The sequence below is a fragment of the Aplidium turbinatum genome, chromosome 1, assembly GCF_918807975.1.
Source record: "Aplidium turbinatum chromosome 1, kaAplTurb1.1, whole genome shotgun sequence".
NCBI lineage: Eukaryota > Metazoa > Chordata > Ascidiacea > Aplousobranchia > Polyclinidae > Aplidium > Aplidium turbinatum.
The window spans coordinates 31804739-31830415 of record NC_137472.1 but is presented as its reverse complement, the minus strand read 5'-3'; the positions used below and the strand labels follow the sequence as shown (position 1 = coordinate 31830415).

Sequence of the window (25677 nt, the reverse complement as noted above, 5' to 3'; positions counted from 1 at the left end):
CACGACGACGACCAGGAAAAAGATTTTGGAAAGGTTGATGGCGTAGCTTATTGAGATATCAAACGTAAAACAGTCAAACAAATGGTCGAATAGTTTTACTTGTGAGATGATAAATGAAAATTTTTGAAGGACTTTAAAGAATGTTTCAGCACTTCCAACAAATAATCAAAATCAATGTGAACATTAATAATGACTTCTTCACTTTTACAACAGATTCCAACACCTGTAACTCTTATAATAGATTGGACACAGGGCGATAGTTCTTGAACTCTTCTTTGTCTAGACTAGGCTTTTTTAAGTGTGGACGAACAATGGCATGTTTAAGTTTTGGGAGAACAGACCACTTGTCAAGGATTTGTTTACGATGGAGGTCAGAAAAGACAGAAAAGATGATAAATGCTTTTTGAGAAGCCATGAGGGTACTGGATCTAGTTCACAAGATGCAGATGATAATGCAGTTAAAATGTTAAGAATTTCAGTCTTGTCTGTTTCAAGAAAACTAGAAAATGAAAAATCAATGTGAATATGCTTACAAGGATCTGCTGACTGAGTTCCTCCAGTTATATGGTGAAGACATGGAAGAGTATTCCTAATTAAACTAATTTTGTTTGAAAAGTATTGGTTAAATGATTCAGCAATTTCTTGAGCAGACTTTCCAGTTGGATGAACACTTCTGTTATCTTTGCCCATCAATGTTTTAGAAAATTTGAAGAATTGTTTTGGAGTTTTGCTTTCACTGATTTGCTTAAGATAGTAATTTTTCTTGGCCGTAAGTACTAACATGTTCACATATTTGCATTGTTTTTTGTAAATATCTCGATGAATAGATAATTTAGTTTTTCTCCATTTGTGTTCAAGCTTTTTTCGAATTTGTTTTTCTTTCTTGAGTTCCATAGTAAACCAGAGAGATTTGTTCTGAGTGTGAGCAATTGGGAGCAGATGGGAGCATGATCATTAGAAATAGATTTAAGAGTTGAATTATACAATTTTACAAGTTCTTCACAAGAACAGTTCAATTTTAAAGATTGAAAAGCAAGACAGACATCAGAAGCAAAATCTTTATCAATAATGTTCTTCCATTTGCGAAATTTTACTTCCTTCTTGGGACGAGGTGGTTTGTATAGATTTGTTTGTAATATTAATGCAAAATAGTCAGAAGAGAAAATACCCTGAACATTGGTCAGACATGGATCAATGACTAGTGGTTTATCAACAACAATGTTTGTATGACATCGCACTAACATGAAGTCTAGTGTGTGACCTTTTGCATGAGTTGGATCATTGATCAATTGTTTCAAACCAAATGTAGATGAAATATTGTTAAAATGCACAACATCCACTGAACCAATATTATCAAGATGCAAATTTATATCTCCAGTAACAATAATTTCATTATTACATAAAGACAATTGTTCCAAATAGTTAAACCACTCATTAAAAAATATGCTTGTTTTAAATCCATTCTTTATGGAGGGAGGAGGTCGATAAATACACAAATTAATACTGGAATATTACCATGCTTTGAAATACATTCCATATGTTCAAACTGAGAAAACTGATAGCTGGCAAAAATTTTACTCTTGTCAAGTTTGGCAGAGACATTGTATAAGAAACCTACACCACCACCACGCTTTCCTTGAGATCTGGCAACATGCAAAATGTCATAACCTTTAGCAGTGATGTTACTTAACACATGACCATCAATTGAACTTCCTAACCAAGTTTCAGTCAGGGCACACACATCAATTTTGGAGTCAAAAATAAAGTCAGTTAAGGAAAGTGATTTATTATTGATTGATCTTATATTTAAACATCCAATAATTAAAGGGGAGTGAAATTTACTAGAAGTGGGAAAACGTTGGACTGGAATTAGATTAGTTAAGTTCAAGTTACTTTGTTTTCGATGAAAAGTTATAGGCCTACCAGATGACTTTGTACATACAACTGAAATTGGTCTTCTGAAACACTTTCCTGCTTTCTTTCCTCTCCTGGTTGGCTTAATCCTGTTGATTTTCAATTTTAATAACTCATTCCAAGCTGTTTTCTCTAAACTGTACTTTCCACTTGACAGATTTTTTACTTGTAACAAACTGCATCCTGAATAAGTGTACTGCTGCTTTCTTGATTTTAATTTTCCAAGCTCAAGGTCTGCTGCAGCCATAAGATAGCGCAAAAACAGAAACCAAAAGTTAAGTACAAGAAATCCATAGGATTTTTCAGAGCAGCTTCATAAACTTTAAAATTTTAAACCACACTACATTATATTATTTAATTCCTTAAACCTTATTCAAATAGAATCTTGCACCTGTACGTATGCTATTTGTTCTAGATTCTCTAGAAGTACATTACATAATAAGACTTTCGCAATCAAAGGTCACTATAAGACAGTAACTGATAATAACATTTCATAAGAATTATAAAATTAAAACAACACGCTTGGTGAAGACACATAATGTAGCCTGTCGTGTGGGCTATACCTATTGCTTGTGACAGGTACGGTGCTAATATAAAAATCTTTCATTCTGTAAAATTTTCCATATTTAATCAATTTCACATTCCATCATATCAGTAGTCAGAAAGCTTTTGCATTTATCCACTACAGATAGGCTACTGCTGAGGATGCTGTTACCTCAAAGTTGTGCGAACGTTTACTCATGCTTACACAATTCAATGCATTGTTTTATAGTAGAATCCGCCTCTCAACACTTCATTGGAATTGAAAACGCCGTTAATTAAAGTTGTTACTCAAAAATTCGAGCTGAGCAATCTAGCAAATTTTCCGGCAAAAAAAGGCAAAACGACGATATTTTTTGTTTATGAGCTGACGCTAGATATACACACGATAACAACTAGTTTGGGAAGACTTTTAGACTATAGGCTATATTTTAGGCTATATTTTTCAATCATGATTATACGGTGCAACGTAAGAAAGTTCAAAATTTGAAGCTATAAAATGTAAAAAAACTGATAGGCCTACTTGTTTGTGGACGATTTCAGAAAGCTTGGCGAACTTTATGTTAGTCCCGTTTGAGCCACAGAATTTTGTATTACTAAATATTGATTGTAGAAACGCTTAATCATTTGAAATTGCCACTAGTAGCCTAATTCAGTTTGGTCACTTTGCCAATCTCATTATGAGTTTGTCCATACGAAGGGTTGTCATATGAGATCGATGAATAGCTGCTGAACTACAGAATTTCAATTTTCAAAGCTATAGCCTACATTATGTGTAAAACAATAATAAATCCTTCGTTTTATGATTATGATTTTCGATAATTAATCTATCTGTTCATATGCAGACAACCAAATGAAACCTACATGAAGTTTCATTCTAGTTGGAAAGAATGGATCAAGGATATATTGCGATTCATGTTAGCTTACGTGCTCAACAACAAGAATTTCCGGAGCAAATTCGTCACAAGTTCTTTCTCACACATTGCTCTTGTGATGAAAGCTATCAGGATCATGCAACAAGTAAATCCCGTAGTATTTTAAATCATTTTAGTAATATTAATTCCATTTCCTAAACACACACTTCCAAGTAGTTTGTTTAAGCTCTAATTGGTTGATGTTTTGTTTGTTTGTATTCCGTATTCTACTGTAGAACACATGCATGCCGATTACCCATTAGAGTTGCCCCATAACCTCATGTCTTTAAGCTTCCATCTAAGGATCAACTTTACATGTTTAAAAACGTTTTTCAATGAAAGTGTGTACACACATGAGGACTAAATCTCTTGTTTTATAAGCAATGGCTTGGCAATAATGTTACTTTTCTTAGAAGCAACTTTAAAATAAGAGACTTATTGCTATCAAACCATGGCGACCTATCTACACAGGCCATGGCATCGTGCAGCTCAAAATTTAGCTGAAAAGCCGATCTGTCAATAGCCAAAATCGCCAGTACAAGTTGATAGTTTGAGTTTTTGTTAATAGATATCAGGGTTATTTGAAACAAACTTTTTCTAGTCGAAACAAAAATAATCCTTCTTAAACGTTTTTGTTTGAAAACGAAATCAAGATAAATAATTTTAGGTTGAAACGAACTTAAAGTGCCCCTGACAGGTTGAACCCAAGTATAGTAACTTTTCTAAGCATTTCCTAGCGCAGAATTATGCTTAGCGAACTTTTTAATCTTAACCTCGAAGCTCGACTGGTTAGGGCAAAATTTATACAAAATGACTGCTTCGCAGCGCCACCACTGGCGAAACTCCATATTTCACTGCTCTGGGACGACTTTGGTGGTGTTACGTCATCCTGGGTGGGCGTCGTTAGCGACGGATAAAGCAAATGCTTTCTAGATGTAATTGGTGGATCACAGTTTGGTCGGAGTTGGTACAAGCGGTTGCTTTTTTCAAAGATTTATTGCTTTTGCAGTTTAATAAAACTGTACTGGATACGTTCCTACAAAACCTAAAATATACTTGAAGTGAAAAATGAAGAAATCGTACGAATCCTCATTCATATCCCTGATTCATATTTAATTCATCATCATTCATCACTATTCATAAATAAATAAAAGTTCTCCTTCTCCCTCTCTCATAATGTGCCTTCAGTTGGCCATTGAAATCCGGTGAAAGGGCCATCTGGACTTGGAAAATTGTTTCGGATTAGCCAAACAATGCATGACGGCAGCACAATCCGATTGTTGCTTCCGATAGCATCACCTTGCAGTATTCACTCCAATACATGCCTGTAAGAGACTAATTACTGGTACTGCCTGTAGTGCTGTGTTAAGGGGAGGGCCAAGGGGGGCCCGGCCCACCATCTCAGGGGGCCCACAAATAATAGACTTTTTGCGTTTCAGTAAAGTTTTTTTGAGCTGCTAAAGTTCACTGCGTGTACTTATTCATTAAAAAGATGATTTAGGTCTTATTAAACTGAAACATCTCAAATTTGGGCCTTTACTACACTGAAACATCTCTAAAAACACCATTACTATCTTAACAGAAAGTTAAAATGCGATAACGTTAGTAACATGATCTGCATAAATGTATTTAACATATAACAGGTGGGATGCAATTGAATATGTGAATTCAAGAAGGGCTCAATTGCCACAGAGTGTTTTTTCACAACCGTTTTAATTATTTTGGTCATTTACTTTTGTGTTGAAACTTCGATAATGATTATATTCATAAACATACTGGTAAGAAGCATATCATTTAGAAGATATTGAAAGAAATTGGAAAGCACAAATAGTGCAATGAAAAAAAACTGGAGGGGCCTTTTGAATTCAAACATTAAATTTCTTTTCATTGAAATAAATCGGAATGCACAAAAAGTGAAATGAAAAAAAAATGGAGTTGGGCCCTTTGTGAATCCACATAGGCCATTCAATTTATTCTCATCAATAAAAGTTTTTTGTTTTAAAAAATTCTTCGGTGTAGCCAAAATAACATTTCTGATAGTTTAATTACCGTATCATTTCATTTTCAACATTTATATACAATACATTAATATACAATACAAATACCGTAATTATAAATTTCCTTGACTAGTGATGGCACGAGCAGGAAAAACCTGTCCGCTGCCTCACTGCAATGTCTTCCCGTACACTGCAACGCAAAACATCTCAAAATGTCACATCTGTCCCTGTTCCACAAAAAATAAGAGTGCACTTGCGCAAGGGCACATCAAATGCAAGGGAATCTATTAAATGAAAGCAAATTTTGGAAAAAAATTAGGGCCTATTTAGGCAGTTGAGTAACTTGCAGCACTTATTATCCACCTTTGATAGCTCATCTGAGTTGCCTTTTATCGAATGCTGGGTACTTTTAGCAGAAACATTCTTCTGTATTTACGTTTTTCTGAATATTAGCACATGAAATTGCTCTTATCTTAAAATACCTTATAGGCCTGGCATATCACATGTTAATCGGACACTTCACTCTGTCAATCTCGGTGACCGGGCCTGCGTCAGTGATTCAAAGCCTCTACAAGTATGCGAAACTGCCAGGATCAAGCTCTTCAATAAGTTTTCCCAGTCCGAGGATAAAGATTCAATCAAATCATTCTTATCACAAGTGACCTGTTTATTCTTGCCACTAACCTAGGCTACCATTCCTAAAAGCTTTAATTAACTTGAATGCCTGCATAAAATAATGAAAGCTTTGCCTTGGAATGAAATAATGTTGAATAAAAATAATTGAACACCTGATCCTCAAAACGCTTTACATTGTTTTGTTTACAAATTACAATCACTAGGCCTATGTTTTTACCAGGGAATCGAACCGAACCCGAACCGGATTTTTGTAAACCGGTTTTGGTGCGATTTTGTCTGAACCTTAACCGAAACTGAACCGAAAATTTGAGTTAGCTTAAACCCTAACCGAACCCGAACCGGTTGAAAAAAGCGGTTCACTCCAGCATTACGTCATTGTTCGCATTGTGGTAAGTGAAGTTGTACGTAGCATGTTGTTATCTTGGAGGCCACATTGTACGGATGAATTATAGTCTATTCCGTAACACACGATCCACTATCATCGATGCTTTGGAGAGGAATTTTTTGAGGTAAACAACTTCTGTTCTGTGACATCATAGACAATATAGTTTGATTGTAACTTGTGCAACAAACAACAAAGGCAAGTTAATTGAGCAAAGCAGTGTTGAGATCAGTGTTGCCAACCTTGTGGTTTTCACGCCCAATTGGGCTAGTTAGTAGTTGGGCAATAGTAGGCCTAGGCCTAATTTTATCGGACCCGAACCGGAACTTATAAAACCGGTTTTAAGTTTCTTCGAACCTGAACCGGAACTGAACCAAATTTTGAAACAATCTTTGAACCAGAACCGGACCCGAACCGGAAAAATCAAACGGTTCGACTCCCTGGTTTTTACCTTGGTTTACAGAACAAGTAGAGTTGCCAGATAAACCATAAAAATGGTGAAAAACAATAATGTTACCAGATGACCAAATCTGAATGAAAATTAATAATTTCTGCAGTTTTGGTTTCATCCTCAGATTTCATCTGCGTGGTACCGCACGGCAAAGTTCAAACAGTCAAAATTACGCGTGGTATGGTGGACGGTGGTATTATCGCGTTGTGACCATACTCCATTGGCAGAATTTTTTTTATTAGAAATTGTTAACACTTTTAGCTTTCAATCCGAGCAAAGGTGTAGCTAAGAAATGATAGACCTGAATTTGCGTTTACTTACACTTGTGTTGTTTTATAAACTGGTGAGAAAGTTTATTTAAGTAAACCACATTTCCACATAAGTGCAGTGAAAGAATAGCCAGCCTACACAACACTAGTAGGTCTGCTTGATGATAGAGGGCCCAAAATTATTCTGGCCCCGGAGCCCACAAAGGGTTTAACACAGCACTGACTGCCTGCAAGAAAATCAAATCGCTTCTTTTAGTGTGCATCCTTTATAGTCTGGGAGCCTACGACAGAAGATTTCACCCCATAAGGTACAAAAGGTTTGACCCCTTGAAGTTACTGGGGTCAACCATGTCACTCACAAAAAGTATGGAAGATTGACCGCACCGGGTGGATCTGGACGCTAGAGCCCCCTAAAAAGCCCAAAAAAGGGGGTTAATTTCACCCCATAAGGTACATGGATCAAACTTGGTGAAAACGAAGTTCTATGTCAGGACATCACAAAAATATCAAATCTAACAATATTTTCGAGTGGAAAGGTGATGTAAGACCCCCCCGAAAGTAACCCCCCGGGGGGTTAATTTCACCCCATAAGGTAGGCTACATGGACTAAAGTAGGTTAAATCGAAGTCTTATTTCACGGCATAACAAAAATATCAAATCTAACAATATTTTTGGGTGGAAAGGTGATGTAAGATGTCATCAAAGTAACCCTAAGAGGGTTTATTTCACCATAGAGTACATGGACCAAACGTGGTCAAAACGAAGTCTTATAGGACACCACAACATATCAAATCTAACAATACTTTCAGTTGGGAAGATGATAAAAGACCTACCCAAAAGTGAATCTCCTCCTATAATTTAATTTACTTCATCCCTTGCTCGAAGCAACCTTGGTGTAACGGAAGTGCTATGCCAGGACAGTACCAATGGATTAAATCTAAAAGTATTTTTATTTAGGTTTTGGTGAAATACATTCTCAAGCTGTCCCATGATGCATGAAATGGAACTATAGCCTATTTTACAAAAAGTTTTTGTATAAATCATGTTCAGTCAATCGAAAAAAGGCAACAGGACATGACAATACATGGCTTTGTAACACCAAAAACAGAAAGTACATGAGAAGCATATAGGCTACAGTAGCCAGAAAATTGATCGAAGATCTTGATACGACCACTAAATGTTGAATTAATCGAACAACTGACTATCCAAATCAAAACGTTTCGAAGTGAATCATTTGGAACGTTAATTCAGGCAGTAATGAACATTTCCAGCTGCTACAATAAATAACCCAATAAACCCAATGTAGTAAATTTTTGTTTAATGCCATTTGCTTCATGTCTCTAATCCAGTGCTTCCCAACCGGGGTGCCGCGGCACCCTGGGGTGCCAATTGCAATGTTCAAGGGTGCCGCGAGATATTGCAATACTGTGGCCCAGTGGCGCGGGAACTATTTTTCTCTAGGGGGGGCTGAAGCTGTCGTAGTGCTGTCAGCTTCTGGGGGGCTTCGCCCCCCAGACCCCCCTTATGTGGAATTGCCAACAAATGAAAAGCGGCAACAACAAAGCTGCTGTTCAGGAAATTAAAATAAAAACAAATAAATTAGAAAGTGATATGGAAAGAACGGTTTGTGGAAATGAGCTTTCACAAGCTTCCGAAGATTGATTTTCGCTCAAGTGTTTTCTGTATGAACTGTGTCATGAGTTCTTTGACATCGACAGTGTATTGGTGGACATGCATCAACGCAAGATGAGTAAGTTTTTTATGTGTCATTGAGCTTCTCAACCACGTTTTCAGGCGTCTAGAGCAGAAAAAGAACTTTTTGATGATGCAGCTCAAAACGGGAGGCACAGGCAGAGCTCCACAAATTTTCTCGTTTCTTTGAAAAGGTCTCGTGTTTGAGGGTGTAGTTGCGATAGTATCTCAGCAACCTTTTGAACGGAGTTCGCGGATTTTCCACATAACATCGCTGAGCAAAGTAAGTTCCGTTTGTAAGCTATCTTTTCTGATGGCATCGGGTAAGCTGATCTCAGTATCAGATCTTTCCTCACCGTTTGCACAGCTCAGAAGGGCCTTCTCTCTGTTGGCTACTGTAAGCAGATCCGCCTGGTCGATCTTCGATCAAGCTCAATTTGAACCAAACCAAGGGCTTCGATGTAGGCCTTATTGCCGTTTCCACGCTCCTTCTCTCGCAGATGACAAACCATCCGATTCCTCTGTGTTTCGAAATCGAGTTTTGCTCACTCGGGGAACCTTTGGCGTCTTTAGGCTATTGACAGACGCAAAAACGTTCGCTACTTCCATGAGCATGGAAACGGATTCATCTTTTCTGAAATTTTTGACTCGTTCGCGGAGAATGGTGATTGATTTTAAAGCTGAAGAAGCAGAGATCTTCTTGTTTTGGAGCTGTCTTGCGACGGCTTCTGCAGGCTGAAAAACTTCGCCGCTGCAGGTAATCGCAAAATAAAGCCGCATTGCTTATTTTACCAAGCCGAATATGTTTGAACGTGCGTCTCCTCTTATTGCATTATCTTCTGTCATGTCGGTCAGATATGACAAAGCAATATCATGTATTACTGTAATGTTCAGAAGTAAAGCATGAAATGTAGATATTGCAGAATGATGTCCAATAAACGATGGACCGCCGTGTTAGTAGGGAGGGTGGCTAGTACTGATACTGCGAGGTATAGCTCCTTGTGATTGACGACTCAATATTGCGAATGATGAGCGTGACCACACGTAACAGGAACTCGATTCATCGTAGCAATTATTGCTCAAAATTTTTCTGAAAATATGTTATGTACCTTAAATTGTAAGAATTTTGTAGGGGGGGCTGAAGAAATTATTGAAAATTCCAGGGGGGGCTGAATTTTCTCTAGGGGGGGCTGCAGCCCCTTGAGCACCCCTACTTCCCGCGCCCCTGCTGTGGCCCATTCTGTGAAATTTATTTATTTCAAACCGAGTTTCAGTGCTTATTAAGTTTCCCATTTCGCATTGATTCCCGGCTCCTTCTGGAGAGTCGCTTAGTGGGGAAGTCGCTGGCGGTAAGCCGTTGTTTTCTCGCCCAGGAAAAACAGCATGAAAGAGATTTTGACTCTTGCTGTGCTTTCCGTAAAAACGTTTGAAACGCATCATTATTGTCAGGTTTCGTGATTTTATTTTGCGTTTCATGGCGCACAAAGTCAAATTGCAGTGATGGATTAGGCCTATATCGAATTGTGTGACCCAGCACGATTACAAAATTGTACGATTGTTTGCGAACCATTGTAAACCAATCTATTCACACGCCAGCACTGGGGGGGATTAACGCATGGGTAAGAAATTTATTTTTACTGGACTCTCATATTGTTTTGACTCTTAAAGAAGAAGAATTAATTGACATTTGCAACAATGGAAATTTTACGCTTATGCACAATTGCACAAGCAGATGCCTCTCCACGACTTCTGAATAAAAATTCAAAACGAATATCCTTGCGTTGGAAAGAAAGCTATTGCGCTTTTGCTGCTGTTTTTCACGTCATACCTATGTGAGAGTGGATTTTCCGTATTAACGAACTTAAATACCGGTACTAAAAAAACGAGAACGACTGCTTATAGTCGAGGAAAAAATACGGGTGGCTTTACCGAATGTGCCTCGAGATATTAAGGGACTTTGTGCAAGAAGTCAAGCCCAAACTTCACAATTACTTTGGAATTTACATTTATTTACGCGCGCCATACTGGAGTGTGCAACTCATTCTGTGTTATGTCATACAGTACAGTTATTTGAAATACAGAAACCTCATAAAATTGATCCAGTTTTGCCAGGGTGCCGCAAACTATTTATATCTTGATAGGGTGCCGCAAGGTCAAAAAGGTTGGGAACCACTGCTCTAATCAGTTATTGTAACTGTTCATTCATAAACAGAGATTGTTTGTGTAAATGTAAACGGTCGTTTCTTTATTCTTCATTGTCACTACTGTCGCTTTCACTTTTTTCGTCTTATTCTTCGTCTTATTTGGATAGTCAGTTGTTCAATTAAGTCAACATTTAGTAGTCGTATCAAGATCTTGGATCAATTTTCTGGCTACTGTAGCCACGGGCGCCGATCCCTATAGGACAGTGGGGACATGTCCCCAACATCTTTTTACATGTCCCCACCATCTTTTTACATGTCCCCATCATCTTTTTACATTATTTTTGTAACGTAAAAGGGAAAATATTACCCGAATGTCACAATTTTACCAGTCAAACGTTTAAAATATATTGAAAGGAGGGGACAACATTTTTGTTTTATGCGAGGAAGCCCCAACCGTAGTAGAAATGTTTTATTAGGCAGAGAAACCCTGGTGTAACTCGCAAATTGTATTTAATTTGGTTACGCCAGGGCCACACAGTGCAGAGTTTTAGAATTACTTTGAAAGAGTCGTACAAGCATGTAGTGCAGTAAGTGTAGCTTGTGTTACTTTTGTATAAGAAAAAAGCTATTTTTTCAGTTATTATTACATTGAGGTTAAGAGCTGCTGAAATGTCTTTACCGGTTTGGCAAAAAATTGTATATAGGAAAATCAGCAGTTGGAAGGCTGGCAGGCAGCTTTTTTTCAATTGAAAAAACTCTTACCCTACCCAATTTTTAAAAGACTTGTCACATTCCAAATCGTCTTCAGTATGGACATGGCCATGGTCAACCTCCTAAACTTCAAGATCGATTGGTCAGAGTATTTTGCAGTCATTGACAGCTCGCAGCAAAATCTTACTGACTATTTCAAGTCGACCGATCTTGAGCACTACAAAATTCTACAAGAATCACTCTTTAGTGGAAAGCTACAATCACATTTGGTAGACGATTATCTTCAGTTCTTTGACACAGAGTCCCTTGCACAAGATTTTCGAATGATATTCAAGAAGATACCATCCGCTGTTCGGCACATGTTTCCGCAAGTGGAACTTTTGCTCATATCACCAGCCCGCTCGTGTTCAGCTGAACGCTCATTTTCAACTTTGCGACGTATCAAAACTTTGTTACGATCTACCATGACACAGAAACGGCCAAATCATGCAATGGTCTGCTATGTGCGCAATAAAGTTTTGAATTCGATCAACCTTCATTACAAGCCAAGGATCAACCAAGGACTTCGTTTTTAATTCGCCGGAGACTCGTTGCCGAGTTGCAGTGTTTGGACTTCTGCTGTCCAATGCTGACACTGACAATTAAAATACATCGCATTAGACTTGTAGCCTATCTACTGTAGGCCTATTTGTTTGTTTGTTGAACAGACCCCAATCTTTCAGCTCGCTTCGCTCGTCTGCCCTTTCTTTCCTAGTAAATGTCCCCACCAATCTTAGAGAGCGATCGGCGCCCATGACTGTAGCCTATATGCTTCTTATGTACTTTCTGTTTTTGGTGTTACAAAGCCATGTATTGTCGTGTCCTGTTGCCTTTTTTCGATTGACTGAATATGATTTATACAAAAACTTTTTGTAAAGTAGGCTATAGTTCCATTTCATGCATCATGGGACAGCTTGAGAATGTATTTCACCAAAACCTATATAAAAATATTTTTAGATTTAATCCATTGGTACTGTCCTGGCATAGCACTTCCGTTACACCAAGGTCGGTTCGAGTAAGGAATGAAGTAAATTAAACTATAGGAGGAGATTCACTTTTGGGTAGGTCTTTATCATCTTCCCAACTGAGAGTATTGTTAGATTTGATATTTTGTGGTGTCCTAGGACCTATAAGACTTCGTTTTGACCACGTTTGGTCCATGTACTCTATGATGAAATAAACCCTCTTAGGGTTACTTTGATGACATCTTACATCACCTTTCCACCCAAAAATATTGTTAGATTTGATATTTTTGTTATGCCGTGAAATAAGACTTCGATTTAACCTACTTTAGTCCATGTAGCCTACCTTATGGGGTGCAATTAACCTCCTGGAGGGTCGCTTTGGGGGGGTCTTACATCATCTTTCCTCCCAAAACTATTGTTAGATTTAATATTTTTGTGATGTCCTGACATAAGACTTCGTTTTGACCAAGTTTGGTCCATGTACTTTATGGGGTGAAATACACCTTCCGAAGGGGTCACATTATGGGAAGTCACTTTGAAGTCATCTTACATCACCTTTCCACCCGAAAATATTGTTAGATTTGATATTTTTGTGATGTCCTGACATAAGACTTCATTTTGACCAAGTTTGGTCCATGTACTTTATGGGGTGAAATAAACCTTCCGAGGGGGTCACATTAAGGGAAGTCACTTTGAAGGCATCTTACATCACGTTTCCACCCAAAAATATTGTTAGATTTGATATTTTTGTGATGTCCTGACATAAGACTTCGTTTTAACCAAGTTTGGTCCATGTACTTTATGGGGTGAAATTAACCCCCCGGGGGTCACTCTCGGGGGGTCTTACATCACCTTTCCACTCGAAAATATTGTTAGATTTGATATTTTTGTGATGTCCTGACATAAAACTTCGTATTCACCAAGTTTGGTCCATGTACCTTATGGGGTGAAATTAACCCCCTTTTTGGGCTTTTTAGGGGGCTCTAGCGTCCAGATCCACCCGGTGCGGTCAATCTTCCATACTTTTTGTGAGTGACATGGTTGACCCCAGTAACTTCAAGGGGTCAAACCTTTTGTACCTTATGGGGTGAAATCTTCTGTCGTAGGCTCTCGGTCTATTAGCGTTTAGGGTATTTTTAGCCTAATGTAACATCCTTACTCTTTTGATAGGTGTCCGTTTTCTCCTTTCGGTTTATTGCTTTTTCTCCAGTTCTTCCTGCTCCTCGTAAAAAAGTAGGTCTACCCAGAACTGCAGGATGTAAGTGTGCCTCAAAATCGGTCAAATTGGTAACACAGCTAAATGCGTCTTCCTTGTCTTTCTTTAAAAGTTCTTTCGTCTGTGGCACTTCATGGCAACATACAAATTCATTGGGCTGGGGCATAAACTCGCACTTGTGGCAAACGCACCACCTAACTTAGAGTTCCCAGCACGCCACTCATTGCTGGGAAGATCCAAATCGGATTGGTGGTGTTAACAAAGTCATCTCCAGTGAAGTGAAGAGAACATATAGGCCTACGACTAGTTTGTATAGCCCATCCCACTTTCGAACACTTGAAGAAAACTTTGACTATTTTATTCTCAGCACCTTGTTTTGTTTGAAAGCGTGAAAAGATAGCACACGTCTTTGTCACGACACTGTCACATAAAAAGCAATTTGCAGGCATTACCTCAACCATAAATTAAGGGTAGCCTACTCTTTGTGAGATGCTGTTGTTACACTACAAATGGCTATAGCCAGATTAGGACAAATAAAAAATTATCAAAATAGTAGCCCTACAAGAGTTTAGAAAAACTGCTAGTTCAATTGAATTGAGATGTTGTTTGATAAACATAAACTCAACCTGTTTGATCTAAACCTGATAGTAATAATAAGTTGACTTTTTCATTTCAGTAATTCTCATTTTTCACATTCTTTAGAGTTTAGACCAACAGAGCCCCACACATTGACGTTTTGCAGTAGTCGTACTATACCTTACCAACTCACCACAGAGAAAGAAAGTATCCTTCCCACCCATGGGGACGTCACAGCGGTGTTGCCGTTTTTATTTTCGCAATTGAATGAGTGCCGGATTCGCCGAAAGTGAACGAAAGTTTACAAGCGTGTAACTTAGTAGCCTGTTGATATTTTTTACGATTTGCTGGTCAGGGAAGTTTGTTAATGTCATTTCTTTGGTATCTTAGGTAAATTTAGCGAATTTATTTTCCTGTCAAAGGCACTTTAAGACAAGGAATTTTGCTTCGAAACGAAACATTTCTAAATTTCAAAATATTTTTGTTTCAAACAGCCTCAATGCGGATTCAATTTGAAGTATGACTTTTGGCACTTTTTAAATTCCTAAATTCGCCGCCACAGGTGGGACATATAGTTTACATATTTTGTAACAAAACAACATGCCCATGCTTTGTAGAATCAATGCAACAACTTGCAAAACTAGTGATGCCATAGTTTGACGTTTCTGGCACAAAAATTCAAAGCCAATTTTTGACAAACTTGTTTAATCTTAAATAGGGTTGTAAAGGAGTGGAAACTTTCCGGGAATTTTGAAGGACCCGGGAATATTGGGAATTTTCATTTGGCATTTATTATGTTTAAAACATTTGTTAAATATTTCATGAATTAAAAGAAATATCAAAAACCTATCTTAAACATTTCTTATTTTCTTTAATTATTATAAACACTAATTTGGTGTTAATTAAGAATGAGGCTTATGCAAACTTTTTCAATATTCAAAAAAATACTGATCATATTTGGGAACACTCACACCAAGGTCCGCAATAGGCTCGCAAATGAAAGGGGGGGGAAAACTAATATCAGCCAGATTAAACTTGGCATTGTTTGAGCCCTGTGAAGACAAGTCAACTCAAGTTGAAGTTGACTCTGAAGTCGATGACGCTGCCAGAACAGTCATTAGTACATCATCTGAAGAAGCCGAGCAGGAGGAGATGCTAACCGGCAGCAACTAGAACAACGACTTTGTAACTGACTCAGTATTGTTTTTCTTTGTAAAAAACAGATTGGTAATGATTCATTTTTGGAGTTATTAAACTAAACTATGTGTTTGTATATGTTTTTAAGTATTTTAGTTATACATAGTACTTTTATTCTAAACAGTACAAGGCCATTATTTTCCTGTTTCAACATCTAATTAAGATTGTTTTGAAAGTTTCCGAAAATTTCCCAAAATTACCAAAAATTTCCGTTAATTCCCAAAATTTCCATGGAATATTTCGGCTCTGAAAATTCCCAGGAATTTTGCTGTCCCGGTCATTTGGTCGACAGAACGTTTGGTCGACAGGACGTTAGGTCGACAGAACGATTCATTTTAGGGTTAGGGTTAGTTAACTAACCTTAACCCTAACCTAACCCTAACCCTGAAATGAATCGTTCTGTCGACCTAACGTCCTGTCGACCAAATGTCTGTCGACCAAACGTCCTGTCGACCACACGACCGTACACCAATTTTGCAACCCTAGTCTTAATCTGATAGTTTGTTTGCTATTGATGTCCATTCTGTAACCACTCAAAATCTTTTTGGACCACTAAAAATTCCACGACCACGTTGAGAATCACCTCTAAACGCACACAAGTTTGCAAAGAAAGCTCTTTGTGCTAAGACTAACACGGGTTTATTTCCTTATGTTAAATTATAAAAAGAACGTTAATGTGTGTTTTTTTATATTGCGCTGTACCAATAGCAGATATGTGTTGCTGTCAGCGCTTCACAAAGTGGACATTTTAATCATTCTATCCAATAGGGTTGTGAAAGTTTAGTTAAATCCTTAAGTTGTAGTAACCTACGTTTGGATAGTTGTTTATATGTAAAGCATCACTTTTTAACTAATTTAATTTGCAGCTACAATGAACTACTGTAGTGTACCTGAAAACGTATTTTTCGAAATATATTTTTAAATGCCTGGAAAAAACGTTTGGAAATAAATCACTGATTTGTTTGAGATACAGTAACCAAATCTAATTTAATATTTACGCTTATGTTGTTTTGCTTTTCGTAGATTTACCCGACACTCCGTTATGAGACTGACCACAAGGACATTGATACGGAGCTTCTCAGCGCTGTCGACAGGATGATTTCCCGTTTTCCTAAAGTAAAACTCAGAGAATCCGACGTTAAGGTAAGATGAGCAACAAACGCTACGCTCTAATAGCAAACTGTACGATATTGAGTTCTTACAAAACAAAACTTTGTGACAGCAAAATTGTATTTGCATATGCCTCTTGAAAAATATTTTCTTTTTTAAACACGAAATTCCAGGTATTGCATCCTTTGGATCCTTAATTGGACTACTCTCTAGCACCGGCTTGACTTGCGTGTAGTGATTCTTTAATTTTAATGCGTTAAATTGCCAATTTTTATATTCCATTTTCGTGGAGGCCTATGCTTTGAATTATGTCACATTAAAACTGGTAAGATATGTAGCCTAACTGTCACAATCGGTTTTGAAGATAATCTATATTTGCTTGAAGCCTACATTTCTTCAAAAACAACTAACTGTAAAGTGATAATCATTTCAGAAAGCTGACTTTTTAGTTTAAAGGACTATACCAGTATCATATGCATCGAATGTTTGTAGTTCTGGAACATACTTGTAAACCTCGAGTGGCCATCACAAACGTTTGCTGAGAACTGGATTAAAACATGCCAAGTTTCAGTCACGAAAGCCATACCAATGGTAAGGATTTTAGACAACCACTTTACCTGATCCAGATATTAACCAGATTGGTTACGGATCTGATCAGATCTTTACCTGATCTGGACCAGATAAAGTGGCTGTCTGGGGAGGTTAAAGTGTGTTTTGAGTTTTATAAAGTCTAGTTTAAATAACCGATTTCCTGCGATATTTTGCACTACAAGAAGTATTCTTGGATGAGTAATAACATGTAATATACATGTAATAAAATAATTTTAATGAAACCAGCACTTATAAGACCTCAAATTAGAAACGGTGATTTCCCGTTAATTTTTCTTTGTGTGGAGTTATAACCAGTAGCGTTGACAGGAGGATCCAGACGGTACTTTTGGCCCGGACCGGTATGATTTTAGGGCCCGCAACCATTCCAAAGGACCCAGGAACTTGAAGAAACCACCTTGTATTCGTTCGATATGGTGCATTTTTCTTAAAAGTGTCTGAATTTGGGGCCCAAGATTTTCATTGATTTCGGACCCAAACTATTCCCTCAACGGCGCGAGTTATAACACAGGATTATTGTAATTGCATATTTGCCATTTTCATTTGTAAACTCGTAAATATATCTAAAATATGAAACAAAACAATACTTACGAATAATACAACAGAAAGTGCTCAATCCTAAGCAAAAAAATACAAGCAGAGCGAATTAGTCTACATCAAACGCAGAAGCTATTCAATAAAAACCTTAACAGGCTGTTTCACCTTTAGGGATCATAAGTCTCGGTGGTCAGGCGGTGAGATGAGTGCCTGCGATAGGGATAAAAGAACGGAGCCTGGTTGAAAGCCCCGTTGATAGGAGTTAGATAAGAAGCTATAGCTTCAATGTTCTGACAGTGAGTACTGCTATACTACCAAAGAAGTGTACAGTATACTGTGCTAAAGAATAGACAAGAGCTAGCACTGCTGTAGGCTACGTAGCCTAATGTGTTAAGTTCGGTCGGTGCAAAAGGAAAGAGGTTTCGCCAAAACAAAACAACGAAATAATACACAAACTGCAAATGCATACAGGTCACACTTGGATGTCGTCAGTTTAAGAGCTCACTAAATATTTACTGTTACAAATTTACATACAATGAGCGTTGGAAGAATTGAAAGCATTCAGAACGATAAAAACAATCAGATGACATCATGTCTGATATAAAGCGATTTGTGGAGTGTATGCAACGGTTGATAAACGAAAGCATGTTTTTCCTCAATAAAACATCAAAATAATATCAAATAATATGAGACAAGACAGAAAAGGAATTAGCAATTACAACGATAGTGAAAAATCTCTGAACAAAGGAAAAGGTGAACGCAAAGCCAAACTAATTTTTGTACACAGAGGGAATTCTCGGACCATCATTCTGGTTAAGCACACGTCTTCAATAAAAGCTAGGTATCATCCTTAACATCAGGAGGTAACCTAGTAACCTATAGTCACCAGAAGAACGCAAGTTACTTTAATTACCAAATGCCTTGTAAACAGTTTCGCTCTGTTTTTAATACATCTTTAGTTAGTTTTTTAAAAAAATTTAAAGAAAGTACGCTCATAATATGACATCATACTCAAAAAGCTCATTTTGATTAATGTATGATTTTAAATTTTTTTTTTTTTCAAATTTAATTTTTTCACATTTTAATTTCAAACACCGATGCATAAAGCAACCTTGCTGGCAATGATGCATATTTTTTTTTCTTTATACTCCAATCTCTAACAATGTGTCTTCCTTTATGCAGAAGTTCAGCAATAGTGAGAAAATGCTTCAGTTCTATACCAATACCTTTGAAGAAATGAGGCCCGACCCGCTTGTACACAAATGGGTTACTGATGTTGTATTGGCACATGTCATGCAAAGTCTTCACGTAAGCGTTTTTTTTTATTTGAAGTAAACTTTCACAAGTCAATTGCTAATTAGGCTATCGCTTTATTCTTCCTTTCTGCCTAGCCTATCACATAAATACTTCTCAGCTAATCCAAAATAATTATAAATTGTTTGCACTTCATAGCGTTGCGTGACACAGTATATTTTTTAATCTAATTTATTCCTGTAATAGTTAATGCTATTTCCCATACAGAACACTTCTACGTCATTTTGGTGGTCAAATGTTCCACTAAATCGCAATCAAAACACACTGAGCTTGTGCGAATCCATTCTTGACAAACAGTGGATGGAATTCATGGAAAAACAGACCAAACCTCTTGATAACTTCACATTTATGAATTTTTTCGAATATTGGAATCAGACAGCTATACTTTTTAATATTCTATGTCAGTACCGGTATCGTATTTAAAAAAAAACAAAGATACATAATGATTCATAGCCGTAGGAAAATAAAACATTTTGAAGGTGCGAACAAAATTTTCCCTAATTTCGTCAGCAACCCAAATACAGTTTTGCAAACGCAACAATTTACAATTTACCCAAATAACTGGATGTTTTTACCCTTGTATTTGCAGCGGGGAAGCGACTGCAACCCCGCATCCTCACCTTCTACGGCTATGTTTTGACTGAACAGTTTCTTGCAATCCAGAAGAAATTAGCCTATGATTTTATTCTAGCCTACTTGCCAGACAAGTATTTCAGAAACTTGCAGACAAATAGATTTCTGCAATAAGGTAAAACCTGATATTTTGCAACCTTCATTCCTGCTTCTCGGTGTTATAGAAAAGTATAAATATTATTTAATGTAGTCATACGAAGACTGTCTGCTAAAAAATGTTTTTGTACAGAAGCGCTTGTTAAAAGATTAGCTTATGTGACACATCGTTATCATTACTGCAGGCAACAAAGACATGTTTCATCAAGTCAAAGAAAGTACTAAACAAAACTTAACCGTTATGCAACACCATGTCAACAGCATCGCAGGACGTGTAAAAGATGGCTCCATTTCACCAACAGCACTGATGAAACTGAGCAAATTTCAAACAGCATTTCTAGATTGTTTTGATGCTCTTGAGGTACACTGCATGAAGTTTTCAATTCTAACGTCTAGTCTAGTTAGATAAGACTTAAAACTAAATAAATAACCATTAAATGTTACGTAAAAGGCGATGAAAAAGAATTTTTCAGGCTTGCAATTTCAAAGTTATGTAGCCTATCTATTTTTCAAACTTCATTATTTTTTTCCTTTTAGCCTACTACAAAGCTGTATAGTTCTTTGAATTTATACCAGATGAGTATTTTAATACCTATGTAGACTATACCAACTCACATTTTCAAATATCATTTATTTCATTATTAATTTTGTTTAACACTTATTACAAAAATGTCTGTTATCGAAGAAACTTAAAATTTATCATAACAGGTATCTCCATACAGTTAAGTTGGTGTCATGATTATAAGCATTACATCTTAGATATTATCAGAGTATAGCGACCTGTTTACACTGGCTTTGCCAACGTGAAGCCTAAAATAACGACTGGAGGCCGATGTAGTTTTGATTATTAAACTGAAGGTTAAATGTTATCATCATCATCCGTTCAGGTGATTTCGACACTCGGTCATTCTGTACATATTTTTGCTCCACAACTCTCGATTCCTCACAACCTCCCTCTTTCAACTCTTCCATGCCTATTACGTTATCATTTATCCCTGTGGTCGTCGTCGTCTGAGCTGTGGTGTCCCTGTGGTGTCCGGTAATTTCATCGTGGTAATATCATCGTGGTAATTTCATCGCATGGTAATTACATCGCAGTATATCACATCGTCAGGTAATTACATCGCAGTATGAGAGCTGCGTAGGCTACCAGCAGGGTTAGGGTTAGGTACCAGAATTCAAAGAATAGTCAACGATTTTGAAAATCGCGAAATTCTGGATTTCTTAAGAGGAATTGCACATAACTTGTCGTTTTGATTAAAAAGCAACTGTCTCAGATATTTTTAATATGGTTACTTCATTTTAATTTGCTTATTACAACAACTTTGAACTTTGAATTTTAATGAGTTTCATTTACTTTATCATCCGCCTTTTCACTTTAAAAAAAATGGGTGGACGTTGACGAAGACGATTAAATTACTGACGATGTGGTGTCTTGCGATGTAATTACAATGCGATGACAATGTATGCGATGTAATTACCATGTGATGAAATTACTGCGATGAAATTACCACGATGAAATTACCGCGATGAGATTACAGTGAATCATCCCAGTATCGAGCCATCTTGTTTCGGAACCGCCCTTTCCTCTTCCACCGCTGACCAAGCCAAGCATGATGTCTTTTTCTAGTGATTTACTTTTCATTATGTGGCTAAAGTTTGATAGTTTCTGCTTGACTATTGTAGCTTATAGGGATATGTTCGGTTTACTTTGGTCAAATTGTTTCTTTGTTGCTTTTGCTGTCCAACGAACTCGCAGCATCCTCCTCCAACACTACAATTGGAATGTGTCAATCTTTTGTATCTGTTTTGTTCATTGTCCATGTTTCACATCCGTAAGTTGTAATTGGAAATATAATGCTTTTGATTAGCTTCTGTTTTGTTTCCAGTTTGATACCTTTGCTAATCCAAATCCTATTCGTTCCAACCACTGCATTTCTTCCCAGTATGATTTTTCTCTTTATCTGTGGTAAATTGTAGAGTTCAAACTTATTTTTGATCCTAGAAATATGAAGTTCATTGTTTCAATTTCTTTGTATCAATCTTTCATATTTGTGTTGTCCACCGTTTCAGTTATCACCATTTTTGTTGTTTTGATGTCGAGTTTTAAACCAGTCTTTTCGCTTTCCATTTTCACTTTGAAAATTAAATTTGCTAAAAGGGTAGTGTCGTCTGCGTACCTTAAATTATATTGATAATTCTACCACCTATTTTCACTCCAATGCTGGAATTATTCAACTCTTCTTTTTCTATGAACATTTCTGTATATTCTGTATATACATATTTAGTCTCTAACTGCAGACAGTGCACACCATTTCGGCCTCCTCAGTGCAGTAGGTGCACTGTATGGCCATGGAGATGTATACCTCCATGTGACATTTTCCCATTTGTGGTACCTAAGTTCCAATGTATATTAAATAGAGAAAGAGATAGAATGCACCTCTAGCGTTTTCCTTGTTAGTTTCAAACCACATAAGCTGTGTTTCCGTATGCTATTCGAACTGTAGCTTTTTGACCACGATACAATGATTTGATGAGCCCCAACAAGTGTATTGGTGCTCCCATGTCTTCCAAAGGGTGTCACGTTGGATGATATGAAAAGTTTTTGAATAGTCAATAAAGCACATCATAATAGAGTATTTTGACATAGGTTGCCAAGTCTTTCCCCAGCCAGAGCCGTTGACCCAACATATATACATAGCATACGTTTTTGCCATCTCTCCACCACGTTGAGGAGAACGGTTGGTCTTAAGAAGTCGATTGATTGATTTGAATCGTTATCCTCGGACTGGGAAAATATCTTGCAGAGCTTAATCCTGGCAGTTTCGCATACTTGTATAATGTAGATGCTTTGAATTACTGACGCAGGCCCGGTTGACTGAGTGAAGTTTCCGATTGTTGAAGTCTTGATGCCGGGAATTACTCCATCCATTAGATGCCGAGAGCAGTAGATTAACGTCCCAGACAGCAATATCCGTCATTTTTACAATCATTCAACGTCTGCACGCGTTAAACCAATGTAAAAATGACGGATTTTGCTGTCTGGGGTGCGTTGCTCAAGCGCACACCCCGAGGTTAAAGGCAGCATACTTTGTATCTTTTTGAAATGATATTTTGAGAATCCAAATTGCCGGAAAATGATCACTGGATCTCAAATCACTGCAAAATCCCTAGTTTCACTTTTTTGAATGACAAAACTTCCCTATTACAAGGGTTTCTAGATGCCCGTGACCCTATATATATGTAACAAGAGCAGGATATGCCATAATGACAAGATGGCGTTGTGGTAGTCGAAGTTGCTGGAGATGCTAATGTTAACAATTGACGGCGGGAGTTGACCGAACTTGATGCTGTTTAACTATTGGGGGTGATGTAAACAGTGAATCATCCTAGTTGGATGATTACAATAACGAGATACTTTAGATTAATTTCAGATGAGTTTATTTTTTGTGCATTCAACACACATGGCGATGGACTCAGATATCCGAGCGATGGCGACGTTCCGCTTTAATGTCAGTATGAAAGTGGCAGACTGAAAGTCTGCAATTGCTTTTAAACAAAACGAGAATTGTGACGTAATGTCAGAAAGTAATTGAGCTAAGATTAATTATTATTATTGATTCATAACTAAATACCGGTAGGATACATGATGAGATTGAGATGTATGCACTCGATACAAAAATGCAAATATGTGAAAATGCCAAGTCCCGGTCGGTACATATATAGCTGAGCCAGCTATGGATATTATCTATAGATGCATATTTAACTTGTTTTGTAATTACAATTTTTTTTTAAAAACTTTTACACGTATATTTATCCATGGAAAATCCAACGTTGTTTTGCGGAAATACGGTCCGAATGTAGGCTATTTCTATTGTAGGAGAAAAGGTTGCATATGGACATGTTATAAACATGTTACCGTCAGGGACTTTGACCTGAAGTAGGTTTTTACATGCATTCGCACGAAAATAATTACATAAATATTCATGCACTTCACTACACAAAAAGTATCAAGACTGAAAGTTTCGAAATGGGTTTTAAGTGGATAGGCCTATGGATACATTTATTTTATTTGTTAATTTAGCCAGCTCAACACAAAGTCCGAAAATAAAATATCATGTGTAAACTTTTCATAAACTTTCAATTAAATTCCATAAACAAAAGTGGCGTCAATATGATATGAGGCAATTTTTCCAGAAACATAATTTTCACGGTAGGAGAGGTTTTAGATAGAAATTTCTAAAAAATTATAGTCTTAGAATGTACTGTTGCATCTTTAAATTAGGGCTAACGTTGAAATAAAAACTATCGCTCCCCTCCTATTAAAACATATTTAGTTGTTAGCTTTTTGAAGGATTTGGATATTCCAATGAACTTGCAAAGTAGAACATGGACAGACTCATTCTTAACATTTATATATTACCCAATGAACTAGTGCCTAGTTTTAATGTGTAATTATTTTAGAACACCTCATCTTCTCATCATCCTCTTTCTTTTCTGGTGTCCAGTATAGACCCCATTAATTTTTTTAAATAAGTTTTCTGTCATAAAATGTATTGACATAATTGTTCTTAGTCACAGTTTCGACTAAAAAATAGATGTTGTTTTAAAATTATTTTTGAGCATACTTTTGCTTCGTAGGTTGTTTTTGGTTCTTCAGTCGATGCTCTTTTCACACGCATAGAGTTGGATAACAAGATACAATTCCGACTGGATCAATGGGAAGCTTTCCATGAAGCTAAACAACCAATCGAAGCCCTAGTAAATTTTGCTGAATTGCTCAAAAAAGGTGTGTGCACGTACCTTGGGTTGTATGGCATGATGTTGTCTACAGGTCACCATATGATGAAATCTTTAAACTTTGAAAATAAATTGGCAGATAAACAATTCAGCTAGTTTTTTTTTTACTACACATTAAAACCATCATTAGATGCTTGTTTTGTATTCTTTCGTTCAAGTACAAATGTAGTCATTAGATTGTGACATTATAATAATTGCATCCTGCTGTTTACAGTAGCCTATATTTTAATTTTGCATTGAATGTTGTATCACTCATGCTATTGGACTGAATTCTGGTAGGCTACTATTAGCCGTAGATTAGGCTACTACTATAGCCTAAGCTATGGATGGTGCCCATTTGTGTGAAGTGACCTGATGTTTTTGATAACTGTAACGTACGTTTTTCTGCCTTTTTCAGCGTACGATAGCTGTAACTTTATTTGGCAGAGCTAAGAGTAGTTTATGTACCGGTACATAATTTATTTTTTTATAATTTTTATTGTAGAAAGGATAAAAGTGGATTTCAAAGGATTGGATGAAAAGCTAGTGTGTGACATCACCCAACATCCACTGTCCCAGTTGGTTGAGTGCACTCCCAATGATGGTTTTCACATTAAAAGTGAACAACCTTTGCATAATGTCATATTCTTTGGCATTTATGAATCTTTTAGAGGAAAGCTGATGCGCATTCAACGCACTAAGGTAGGAGACTTTTAATTCTTGGAGCTAGTTCATATGCTTGATCATAGTTTTGTATGGCTTACTGTAGCAGTAAAAAAGAACAAAATAATTTTCAACAAAACATGTGTTTTCAGCTAGCTGCTGTATAACTCAGGTGGGCGCCAGACTTTGTTAACAAAGAAACCGTAAAGTCAAGCATCGCTGTTTCAGCTCTCGAGATGTGCGCTTGAACAACGCCTTTGAAGGACTGTTTTCCATTCAGCGGCACTGAGTGC

At 37.1% G+C, this 25677-nt stretch overlaps 1 protein-coding gene across 1 annotated transcript in view; it reads left to right on the top strand.

Moving 5' to 3' along the window:
* Positions 1-506: 506 nt before the first annotated feature.
* The window catches only part of LOC145775826 (E3 ubiquitin-protein ligase rnf213-alpha-like), a 40297-nt gene continuing 15126 nt past the window's right edge, over positions 507-25677 (top strand). The window contains exons 1-9 of the mRNA XM_082587206.1: positions 507-583; positions 3300-3474; positions 16667-16786; positions 17246-17344; positions 19082-19207; positions 19421-19613; positions 20128-20303; positions 24584-24731; positions 25227-25423. Of these exons, the coding sequence (XP_082443332.1) occupies positions 507-583; positions 3300-3474; positions 16667-16786; positions 17246-17344; positions 19082-19207; positions 19421-19613; positions 20128-20303; positions 24584-24731; positions 25227-25423 (1311 nt within the window). The remainder of the gene's footprint in view (positions 584-3299; positions 3475-16666; positions 16787-17245; positions 17345-19081; positions 19208-19420; positions 19614-20127; positions 20304-24583; positions 24732-25226; positions 25424-25677) is intronic.